Source organism: Cucurbita pepo, chromosome LG08 (assembly GCF_002806865.2).
Source record: "Cucurbita pepo subsp. pepo cultivar mu-cu-16 chromosome LG08, ASM280686v2, whole genome shotgun sequence".
Taxonomy (NCBI): domain Eukaryota; kingdom Viridiplantae; phylum Streptophyta; class Magnoliopsida; order Cucurbitales; family Cucurbitaceae; genus Cucurbita; species Cucurbita pepo.
The window spans coordinates 8919248-8931716 of NC_036645.1; the positions used below are offsets into that span (position 1 = coordinate 8919248).

Genomic DNA, 12469 nt, shown 5'->3' on the forward strand with positions numbered 1-12469 from the left:
TAATCCAATATCCAAAACTGTTATGATGGAAGCCCATTCCGCTGGGCTTAGTTGGGCTTCCGGTGGCCCACTTCATGAAGCCCAAATACTCGATCATAAATAAAATAAAAAGAGAACAATTTCTTGTTTTATTAATAGAATACATAAATTAGAAGTCAAATATTTAAATAATCAAATTGCAGCTGAATAATTATTAAATCACATTTGTAGACTTAGGAACTTTTTTTTTCAATATATATAAATGATATAACAAAGTTGAAATATATAATTTTAAATGTCGCCAAAATTGGAATATTGCGGAAAAAGATGGGTGAAATGGACTATGTCAACAATTTAGGTTAGCTATAGATGAATTTTGTGGCTTCAAAAATTGGGAGATTTTGCATTTAAAACGTGCGTTTTGACTGCACCCCACGTGGGAGGCACTCAAACCATGAATTCTACGGACTAAGATTGATAAATTAATTAACTTAACTGGTAGTTAATATTATCCACTTTGGCCTATTACGTACCATCACCAGTCTCGCACCGTTATAAGAAATGTTTCTTTCCATTCTCCAACCGACTTGAGATCTCACAATCCACCTCTTTTCAGGCTCATCATCCTCGCTAGCACACCATGTTAAGAGGGGAACAAAACATTTCTTATAAATGTATCGAAACCTCTCCCTACTAGACAGAGGAACAAATCATTCGTTATAAGAGTGAAAACACCTCCCTACACGCATTTTAAAACGGTAATGTTATCGCGTTTTAATCTAATTTTGAAAATTAAAATCTCGTTTGATAACTATTTAATTTTTTTCGTAAACACCCATTAATCCTTTTTGTCAAAATTCGTAATCGAATAGACGGCTAGAATTTAACTATTTCATCAATCTTTTTGTCAAACGATACTAAGAAGATAAGAACAAAATCGTTACTAAATATAAGATAAGAATAAAATCATTATCAAATTGACTTAAAATATTGAAATTTTATACGCTTCTTTCTATCAAATTTACAATAGTCTATCATTTTAGCCGTTCCTACGTCCAAAGTGATATCTAAGATTATTGCACATCAACACAAAGGGGGATTAGATTCTAAAATTGACAGCCGTAAATTGGTACATTTGAGACCACACACACGATTCAAACGAGTTTAGAACCCAAAAAAAGAAGGAAAAAAAAAAACTAACATTAACTTATAATTAACACAACTACAAGCATTAAGTAACATTATTATTAATTATAATTAAGTGGATTAAATAGACTGTTCTTGTTGTGAAGTTCCACAAATACCCCTCTTCCTAATTTGAAGTCTATATTCATCAAAGGTCGTAGGTGGAAAAAGGGCTGGCCTTTCTTCAGTCACAAGCACTTTAGCTGGTTCAATTATCAAATCACTTCTCGGGTTGTAGAAGAACGCCAATGACACTCGATCCTTGTTTGAATTCACGATCACTCTATGATTCACACTTTTGTATATCCCGTTGCTCAACACCTAATAACATACAACCATTACTCATTTTTACAAGTGACGTAGTGAACGATTCTAGATACAATGTTTCGAGCTTGAGTAGAGAAAGACTCAAACCTGAATTTGATCGGCGATGTTTACAATCAAAGCATTAGGGATAGGGTCGATAGTGATCCAATCGTCTCCTTTACGAACTTGGAGGCCAGGGACGTTGTGGTCAGGCAAAAGAATGGTGATGCCGCCCGGGTCGGAGTGAGGCGAAAGGCCTAAAGTCAGGTCAGGTTGAGGGCACTTTGGATACATATTGGCCCTCATGCAAGCTCCTATTCCTTCTTCTCCTCCAAATGCCTTTAATAAGTACTCTTCTTCAAGCCCTAATCCCATAGATAATCCCTTCATCACTTTCTCACATAGCTTCACCATCTCCTTCCCGTATTCTTCTATCAATTCCCTACACACAAATAAAACCCTAAAACGTCGTAAACGTATCGAGTTTGTCTCCCGCATGTTAAGGTTTAACCAATTGAACTATGTTTAAATTGGTCTCGAAAAAAATGTTTATAAGAATATAAGAACATTTCGGGGGTGGATCCAAGAACATTGGAGAAAGACAAGAAGATAAAATTTGACCAAGTTTGAGTTTGTTTGACCACAAAGTTGGTCAAATTGAAGCGATGCAATTACATGCAACGACCTAGGCACACCGCTAGCAGATATTGTCCTCTTTAGGCTTTCCCTTTCGAGCTTCCACTCAAGGCTTTAAAACGCGTATGCTATGAGAAGGTTTCCACTCCCCAACCAATGTGGGACATCACAATCTACCCCCCTTCGGGACCCAACGTTCTCGCTGGCACTCATTCCTTTCTCTAATCGGCGTGAGACAGCCACCAAATCCACCCCTTTTGGGGCCCAAAGTCCTTACTGGCACATCGCCTCGTGTCTACTCCCCTTCGGGGGACATCCAGAAGGCTGGTACATCATCCGGTGTCTGGCTCTGATACCATTTGTAACGACCCAAATCCACCGTTAGCAGATATTGTCTTTTCGGGCTTCCGCTCAAGGCTTTAAAACACGTCTGTTAGGAGAAAGTTTCCATTCTCCAATTAATGTGAAACATCACATTACAAGACGTACGAACCCAAATAATAATAATACAAATCATTCATTTTTCTCTTTAGGAAACTAAACACGATTTATAATAGATAACATGTTCCATCAAAGGGGTAGTACGAGCTCATTTACCGATCGATATCGAATCGATCGGTAGAGCTCACACCAACATTACGACCCGTGCATTTTGAGTGTCTTAAAATTAGAAGAATGAGTAAAAACGTACTTGGATGGAGGAAAAGCAGGCCACTTGGCTGTGTTTCTGAGGGAAACAGGCAAATAATTAATGAAAAAGTAATCACTCCAATCCAAAATCGCCGCCTTTTCAATCCCCAACCGGCTGCCATATCCTTCATAAGTGGTCGGCGAATTGGCATATTGTCTCTTCAAATCCAACGGCTGATGAAAAAACTGCGTCCACTTATCCTTCAAACACTCCATCATCTCACCGTTGATTCCATGGTTTATTACATGAAAAAATCCCCACTCTTTACAAGCTTCCGCCATCGCCGTAACCTCCGCCGCACTCTGCAGCTTTTCCATGTCCACCACCGGAATATTCCTCGGAACATTTCTCTCCACGGCGGCGCCACTCGGCCTCTGTGACGGTGGCTTCACGTACCTCACTGGAATCGTCCGTATTCCACTCTCCGCCAGCGACTGCACACACACCACCGGCTCCGGCCAACTCTCAAGGCAGCTCATTTTCTTATAATATCTCTTGTGGATTTTAAAGTCTCTTCATTACTGCAAGTATTTATAGGGAAATAAATAAATAAATAAATAAATAAATAAAAATCAGAACACGTGATGAAAATGAAAATTAATAATTAAAAAAATAAAAATATATATATATTATTGTGTCTATTAGCTCATTTCGGCGCCGTGAAATTTTTGCTTTACTTCAAACTAAATTTATTAAAAAAAAAAAAACATATTTATTCCGATTTGGCTTCTTCTATCTCGTCCTTTAAAAAAATAATATTTTATTTCTAATTAACATTTTCTTAAATTAAACAAAATAATAAAATATCACTTAAATGATTTAATTTAGTATATCCGGGTCGGACTCGGACACGGACTCGGAGCTGGTGAAAATGATCCGACGAAACCCGACAATAAAAGGGCGACCGTTTATTTTTGTTTGTAAGCTGAAGGCAGGGAGAGGAAACGTTTAATGTTTGTAGTGTCGTTTCGGGTGGGGTCAGTTCGGAGGCAACTTTAGTTTTTGTCTACTTTTTCGACATGTCGGCTTGTAATTAGTTACTTTTATAATCATTATTATAACTCCTCGTTTGTTTTGTTTTTTCCCTTACCCACTCGTTAAATTTACTATTTTAAGAAATACTTTAAATTATTATATATATATATATATATATATATATATATATATATATATATATATATATATTTACTTTAAATTATTAAGGAATTTTAATAAAATCGAGATCTAAAAGGGAGTGGTGCTTAATAATAGGAGAAAATAAGTAGAAATCTAAATAAATAAATAAATAAATAAGAAGGATTAAGTTTGGCCGACATCAAGGAGGCTGGTCAGTGTTCGAACACGTGCCAAATATTGGCCAGAAAAGGAATAACGCACGTGACCAAGCATTTACCCAGCACGTTGTCAAGCCCCACTTCCATCCTACTTTATTATTTATTTTATATTTTCAACTAATTAAATTTATACATCTAATTTAACTTAAAATAAAGTTGATTATCATATTAAATATTTAAATTTATAAAATTATAGGTGAAAATTTCATCGAATTGTCGAGTTAATATTTATAATATTAACGATTAAATTGGATCTAGAATTAATTCATACGTAAATATTCTCCATTTGTGACAAATTTTCTAGGCATGGAATGGGGTTATACATATCCACTCCAAAAAATAAATATATATTTTAATATATTTTATATTTTCACAACATGTTTTAAATGTTTTATAATGTATGGACTTCATTATAAATAAATAAATAAATAAATAAATTAGGTATTGAAAATTTCAGAAGAATTGGGACAATTTTGAAAAAAATGCCACCCATCATTAATTTTTTATATATATTTAATTGGAAAATGCATACAAATTGCATAATAATAAAAATTCAAACTAATTAAAAAAACACTTTATATTGAAATTTAATCTAGCTATATAAATAAATAAAATAGTTAAATTTATTGTCGTTTTTATTAGGTTAACCGGCCATTTTAAAGTAGTTGAGACGTCGCATTAGAGACATCAAAAAGATATTTTTCGTGAATGAATCGACATTGATTTTCTCGGCTTCTAGTTTCATTTCTAACTTTAAATCACCTCGAACGAACGTAAGATTGTAAGTTAAAGAACGTTATAATCGTATAAACATGGATGTTTCATATAAAAGGGTCTCAACGCTTTGAACTCGTATTAAGGTTCTCTTTTATTGTTTGGATTGAATTGAGACGTTTTTAGATAGCTTCTTTAATGTTGTTGCTAGCTGGAGATATTAACTTTTACCTTTATTGTTTGGGTTGAATTAACAGTCGAGACATGGAAGAGAATAAGAATAGTTCTTTCTGCCGGAGTTTTTAACGTTAATTCTCTTTCTAACATCTCAATCATTTTTTTTTTTTTGTCTATTCTCATGGTAGAAGTCGGGAAGTTCTTTCTTGACATTTTCTCGCGCCTTAATTCAGGTTTTAGAATGAACTTTCACAAAGTACGTGTAAATATGAAACTAAAACTGTAAAACCATGAAAACATAAATGAAATATCAACTTACGTTTCACCCAGAAAAGAAAGACATGCAGTTTTAGGTTTATCTGCTACTGTGAAATCAGTTTGAGTTGGAGGAATTTTACTACCGTTGTCGAGGTGGGTGTCGGTCCTTGGATGGTCCAAGTCCTTTTTGATGGAACATGTGAAAAATGACACAACACGGTGAACTCACTTACCAAAGGGACCATTTTTCTTTAATTGTGGACCTCCTCCCTAAACCCATTTTAATTAAGAAAGAAAAGAAAATTTTATTTATTATTCGAAGCAACGATTACAACGTGACTAAAAAGTGTCTTAATACGGAAGATATTATTTTGTATGGTTCGATGTAAAGCTGTAAAAGTAGTCCAAATTTACATTAAGAAAAAATTGTCAAAAGCACAAAAAACGGACCCTCGGCCAAGTTTTCAAGTAGTCAAGAACAAGTTTAACGGAATGTGTCGGTAGGACTTCATAACATTCTATATTCAACTCAAGCTATCGTAAGAAGGCTGAAGATTGAAATTGTTTGTTGAGATTCGACTATCATTGATATTTTTTGTTGTTGAAAAACAATCTTCGTCGTTATGAAATTTGCACATTCAAAATGTGTATAATTTTGAGATGTCTAATGAAACTCAAGCTGGTTCACATTTATATTGATGTTGATAGCTCAACCGACATTTAATTAGTTGCCTGGTAAAACGAGACAGAGGCTTCGTGGCCACACCTTTTGTCCTCGATCAATGATCCAAGTTTAAATTTATATAATTATTAATAAATTTAAAATTTTAAAAGTATAAATTAGTTTTAAAACAAGTCCACCGATTCTTTGTAAGTGCATGAATCTCTTAACTATTATTAAACAAAATAATATAAGATTTATGGAATAAATCAGCGGATCAATTCTCTTAAACCTAAAATTTTCAATAATGTATATTGTGCATGAACCTTTCACTATCAAATAAAACGACCCGACAGACGATTCACATAATAAAATAAGATATCAACTCTGTCCAGAATCTGTTGTTATTTATTTATTTATTTTTAGTTAAATAATAATGATAAGTGGTTGAGAAAGTACTGAATAATTATTTTTGCACTCGAAAATTTAATAGGGAAAAAAATAGTCATTGAAAGAATAAGAAGCACTGTTTAGGCAACTATTTAAGGTTGTTAATGGACTCTGTCGTTTCAGACAAACATTCTTAAGTTCAGTCACAAAAGTAGCCGAGTTCGGCTTCTTACCAATTATGTCACAACCTGTCTTTTAAAATATTCTCAATAATATAAATATATATATTTAACCGACAATTATTGTGGGCCTCCATGGGCTTTGTTTTGTCAACTAGGCCCATGGATCAGTGTCTCGGCCAGAAACAGGAACATAGAAAATTCTTAATGATTCAGTTGTGAATTCGTTAGTGGCCCAATTTGCACACATACTGGGCCTGCATTGACGCTAGTGGGTCTTTTTTTTTGTAAGTAGTGATCCATCTTGCATCAACTTAGACAACGACCGACCAAACTAAATTTGAATCAAGGTGTCCACAATCGCGCTTTCTAGGAACGTTCGTGAGTGATTGTGCGACACTCACTCTCACCACTGAGTGAATTAGCCAACTCAAATTCGTTTCAACTTCGACTAGACAACATATACCCAGGTCTCTGTCCCCACTTTGAGAAGAGGATTTTAAAAAACATGGACAGAGAGATTGCAGTAAGAGGGTTTGAAAGTAATGTTGTAAACTAGCAATTAAGTATATATGAGGGTTTAGCATGACATGAGCATGCAGCCATAGACAACACGTCTTGGACAAGTATGATCTTCTCTCATGATTTTGCTTTAGGCTTTCCCAAAATGTCTCGTACCAATAGAGAGAGTATTCCTTCATTATAAACCCATGATCATTCTCTAAATTAGCTGATGTGAGACCTTCATCCAACCGTTTGTTTTGGATGCAGATATTATCGAACTTTTAACATTTTAATTAACTACATTTGGTGACTAAGCTGTCGTTTCCTGTAACTTTCTCCTTTTGACATTCGACTTTTTTTAAAAATAAAAAAATAAAAAAATAAACTTTGTAAAACAATTATTCCCCAAGAAATTAAATAATGGTCTTTGAAGAATTGATGTGACACACTCGCCACCTCAGCAAGCTGAGTCGCGTGGGACCCATTAGAAATTCCAACGACAGTCAATGTGAAAGAATTTCTTTTGACCACAACAACAGTTTTTACTCCTCAAATACTGTATTAAAGTCGGTTTAAGGACGACGTGTCGTTCAAGAAAACTCCAGATTACTTTTATTCCCAAGTTTCTCTTTTCCACCTTCTGGATACGTGGCGTGTTTAGAATGGTGCGAATTGCTGACTGTATGAACAGTGACTTGGAATAAGTCATAGGTGTGAACAACATGACCTGTGGGTCCGACAGACTTTCACTTATGATATCTGCATGTATGCCACGTGGACACACGTGGTAGGCTTTCCCACGTGGGACGTCACAGAATACCGCGTTTCTGATTTTATTAAAACGACATGAATGGAAACGGACCCTCTAAAGGCAAATTTTTTAAATAAATAATACATATTCCTCTTTTTCTTTTCTTTTCTTTTCTTTGAAAAAAAATATAATTTCTTCCTTTCCATTATTTATTAATGTAATCATAGCAATGAAAAAAATAAATAAATAATAAGAATCTTTTTCGAATTAAAATAGATTAATATAACCATTAACTTTTTAATTTTTTTTACAATTGTAAAAAAGTAAAATTACGAAAAAAAAAAGTAAGAAGTTTTTAAGAGGAGACGACAAGTCGCATAGAAATTAGAATCAAAGCCTCCAACCTCAACAAGGACGGTGTCGTAAGCCTGACGACGCGCTGACGCAATGGGAACAAATGGGTAAACAAAGAAAACGACAATCCTTCAATAAAGCTGAAAATATACAAATAATAATAATAATAAAACACAATTTAATTTAAATATTATTTTTCCATTTCCGCGTAAACAGATTATACAACACAAAAAATAAAAATAAAAAATAAATTCCATCGAATTAATTAATTATTTTTTTTTTATTTTTTTTTTGCCCTCTTTTTTACGATTTCACACCTGGATTTCACACCAACCCACATATTAAAAATATTTCCATTTCATTTTCTTTCCTCCAACGACGATTCTTTTCTTTTTTTTTTCCTTTTTTTTTTCTATATAATTTTCTCAAGTTTTTGGTACTCATGGAAGGCCACAATCCCCATCCCCTTGTTCATCTCCACCTTCAGCAGCAACAACATCAACAGCTTCAACATCCTCCGCCGCCACCGCCGCCGCAGCAGCAGCAGCATCTCCACCAAAACCTCGCCGATCAAACCGCCGTCAACGCCGTCGCCGACAGATTCCCTCAATGGAGTATTCAAGAAACAAAGGAGTTTTTAATGATCCGCGCCGAGCTGGATCAACGGTTCATGGAGACCAAACGCAACAAACTCTTGTGGGAAATCACCGCCGCCAAAATGAAAGAAAAGGGTTTCAATCGCAGCGCTGAACAGTGTAAATGTAAATGGAAAAACCTCGTCACCCGTTACAAGGTACTAAATTTCCCTTCTATATATATATATATATATATATATATATATATATATATATATATATATATATATATATCTTTATTACAAAACAATATTTGAAATTTTGTGGGATTTAAGGGAAAATTGATGGGTTGATTGTATTTTATGTAATTGAACAAATTAAGGGTTGTGAAACAATGGAGCCAGAAATTTCAAGGCAGCAATTTCCATTCTACACAGAGCTACAAGCAATTTTCGGGGCACGAATGCATAGAATATTATGGGCGGAGGCGGAGAGCGGAGGGAGTGGATCGAAGAAGAAGACGACGGTGTTATCGTCCGATGAAGATGACGAGAACGAGGACAGTGACGGGGACGGAGGCGACACGAAAGCGAGCGGTAGGAAGAGTAAAAGGAAGGGTAAAGGTAACGGCGGGGGAAGCAGTAGTATCAATCATTTGAAGGAAATTTTAGAAGATTTCATGAACCAACAAATTCAAATGGAGATTCAATGGAGGGAAGCGTTTGAATCAAGGGAAAAAGAGAGACAAATTAGGGAAATGGAATGGAGAAGGAAAATGGAAGCTTTAGAACATGAGAGGATAATGTTGGAAAGAAGATGGAGAGAAAGGGAAGAACAAAGAAGAATGAGAGATGAAGTTAGGGCTGAGAAAAGAGATGCTTTAATCACAGCTTTGTTAAACAAGCTTAGAAGAGATGATCATATATAGTATTCGTTATCGTATATCTTTGCATCAATATCAATCTCTTCGTTCATCTTCGTTCATCATATTCGAACTTAACTACTCGAATGGACAAATATCAACCTTTTTACCATAAATTTTCATATATTTATTCGGGTTTAGTTCTAATCATTTCCGATCAAAGCTTTTCTTTCTGGGTCTTTGACATTGATTATTGTTATGCAAGCTATCAAACCCTACCATGTATTTATATTATATTTTGTGTAAAGTTCAAGTTTTTATATATATATATATATATATATATATATGAGGGTAAGGGTATTTATTGTATATTATGAACATTATGATTAAATTGTGACAGATATAATTTGAGAGAGAGATGAAATAATCAACATGTATTAATTGTATGAAATAAAAGGAAGAAGATTGTGCAATTGTGTGAATGTGTTGTAGAATCCAAAAGGATCTGTCTCTTCTAAATGATTATTTGTTTCCAATTCTTGAAGTAATAGCTTTTTTTTTTTTTTTTTTTTTTTTTTTTTTTTTTTTTTTTTTTTTTTTTTTTTTTTTTTTTTTTNTCAATGTTGTTGCGTGATAAAATTGCATATTTCTTTATTTTGTGTTAATTATCAGTGGAAAGTTGAAGTTTCTTTGATCACTCGCTATCTACATCTACGGGTTGAATGAAGTCGAGGACTTACGAGCACAACATAAGAGCTGATTCAATATTGAAAGTTTGAACTTGAAACTAACGTTTCCATTCTTCGACTTGAACACGGGTGACGGGTGAATCCGAACCCAACAAATGTCATTTTTATGTGACAAATTCGTTAATTAGCTGGTTCTTGCTTCATTATGGGAATTTTTCCATTATTATTATTTTTTGTTCGCTTTTTAATTCCTTCTTTCGTAAGAAATGAAGATAGAAACGTGTGATGATTTTGAAGTTTGGTTATGATATCCAACTTGGTCACACAGATTGGCCAATCCCTGTTTCACCGACACAACATGTTACTGTCCATACACCCTTTCCTATGTTCTTTTTGTTTTGTTTTTTTGTTTTTTTTTTTTTTTAAATTTTACTATGTTCGGGGACGATTGTGAGAAGAGTCTCACGACCGTTAATTAAGTAAATGATCATGAGTTTATAAGTAAAGAATGCATCTCCTCTATTGGCTCTATTGGTACGAGACATTCTGGAAAAAAAAATAAAGTCATGAAAGTTTATGCTTAAATAGTTTCTAACTAGTACGAGAGTTATGTTCTTAATTTAGCCATGTCATCGTGGTTCTTAACCTGGTATGAGAATCATGGTGTTAATGATTCTATTCAGGTGATCCAAAACCAAGATACACAACGCCCCAACTTCTTGCAATTTGACTCGGAAGTTGGTTCTAACAGCTCAGCACACATCAACCAAGCCAACTCACTAACATATTCGGCTCAAGACAGGGCAACGACCCACTGGATAGAGACAACCAACAATCCCAACGACCTGAATCGAAGTTCATGCTCCTCGACCCCCCTACGTGTTAGGTGCGTGTCCTGCTCTCAACTACGGCTTGACAACTTAAACGGCTCGGTATATAATTTTGAGGTCAATAACACTTAAATTGGTAGGAAAGTCATGCCCTTAACTTAGCAATGTCGAATAAACAAGTTGTGAGCCTCGAAACTTGGGGTGAGGTCAATTTTAGACGTTTCTGTCCCGTTTTGGTTTTGCATTGTAATCGAGTTTCACATGCTATGATTCTTTGTTTTACATTTTAATTATTCCAACAAACCATTTGTTGTTTCTGTTTTTTGAAATAATTTTATATTTAGAAATTAAAATATTTTGTGTAGAATATTAAATTTTAAAATCACTTTTATAGCTAACCACCTAAAAAATTAAAAGCTTGAAATTCTTCATCTTAAAATCGAAAACTTGGAACTTACCAAAATGTCCTTGATAAATGAGCCGGCCAAAACCATAAAGATCATTCCAAGTCATTGTAGATAGTGTTAATTTTGTCATTAATATTTTTAAATTTTGAAATCTATCCCTAATCTTATAATGTGAGGTTAATTTTGCAATATTATAATAAAAATAATGAAATAAATAAATAAATAAATTCAATCGTTAAGTCTTCAATATTTTGTTCGTTAAACATTAGCAAATGGGCATATTATTAGGTACGTCTACATTACATTAAAAATATATTGACGAATTATAATATATAGTTTTTTTTAAGTACTAAAATACTTTAATTTAAGCCTAACTTAGCTTGTCAAATATGGATATGAATGAGAGGTATGAATTAATTTGTTTACAAAAGAAAGCTACATGGAATATAATATATGGTTTGAATTAATTTGATGAACATTGAATAAACAAAGTCAAGATTATTTATTTGAAAATGAAACACTTTCTTGTTTACCTAAATTGAGCCGGAAAAAAGTCAAATTACCTATATGACCTCTCATCAATATGGATTCATGTGGGCCCTCCTCATAAATGTGGTCCCCACTGTCACCGACTTTTGTTGTGTTTTTTCGGATCCATAGTCAACTTTGCAATCGTCAAATGTTTGGACCCGCCTTTCCTCTCCTCTCATCCTTTCCAAGTGATAAGGTTTGTGATAAAAATAACAAAAAAAAAATATATATATATATATATATATAACTCGAGAATTATTAATTTAAATTATAAGTTTTATTCTCTAAATTTTGTTAATTTTACTAATTTAGAATGTTACATTAATAAATTCACGAGCTAAAATTTACTTCTCTCGAGAAATATAACCTAATTTCTCGAGAAATATCGAATTTTTATTTTTGTGTTTAATAAGTGTTTCGTATATTTCAAAATTATTTATTTTATGTTACTGTTGT

At 33.7% G+C, this 12469-nt stretch overlaps 2 protein-coding genes across 2 annotated transcripts; one reads left to right on the forward strand and one right to left on the reverse strand.

Moving 5' to 3' along the window:
• Positions 1-1210: 1210 nt before the first annotated feature.
• On the reverse strand, positions 1211-3276 carry LOC111799972 (probable 2-oxoglutarate-dependent dioxygenase ANS). The gene is made up of 3 exons (XM_023683519.1): positions 2798-3276; positions 1579-1912; positions 1211-1485 (listed from the first exon to the last, which is right to left on the reverse strand). The coding sequence occupies exons 1-3, from the start codon at positions 3274-3276 to the stop codon at positions 1246-1248; spliced, it is 1053 nt and encodes a 350-aa protein (XP_023539287.1). The 3' UTR covers positions 1211-1245.
• A 5159-nt stretch (positions 3277-8435) lies between these two features.
• LOC111800649 (trihelix transcription factor GT-3b-like) lies at positions 8436-9727 on the forward strand. Its single transcript, XM_023684438.1, has 2 exons — positions 8436-8912; positions 9077-9727. The coding sequence occupies exons 1-2, from the start codon at positions 8562-8564 to the stop codon at positions 9620-9622; spliced, it is 897 nt and encodes a 298-aa protein (XP_023540206.1). The 5' UTR covers positions 8436-8561; the 3' UTR covers positions 9623-9727.
• Positions 9728-12469: the final 2742 nt, after the last annotated feature.

Bases quoted from the DNA above. Each gene is read 5' to 3' on its own strand.
- LOC111799972 (XM_023683519.1), bottom strand. From the start codon at position 3,276: ATGAGCTGCCTTGAGAGTTGGCCGGAGCCGGTGGTGTGTGTGCAGTCG. The intron at 1,913-2,797 runs GTACGTTTTTAC...ATTTGTGTGTAG, and splicing joins CCTGCTTTTCCTCCATCCAA to GGAATTGATAGAAGAATACG. The intron at 1,486-1,578 runs GTTTGAGTCTTT...GTATGTTATTAG, and splicing joins ACATCGCCGATCAAATTCAG to GTGTTGAGCAACGGGATATA.
- LOC111800649 (XM_023684438.1), top strand. From the start codon at position 8,562: ATGGAAGGCCACAATCCCCATCCCCTTGTTCATCTCCACCTTCAGCAG. The intron at 8,913-9,076 runs GTACTAAATTTC...GAACAAATTAAG, and splicing joins ACCTCGTCACCCGTTACAAG to GGTTGTGAAACAATGGAGCC.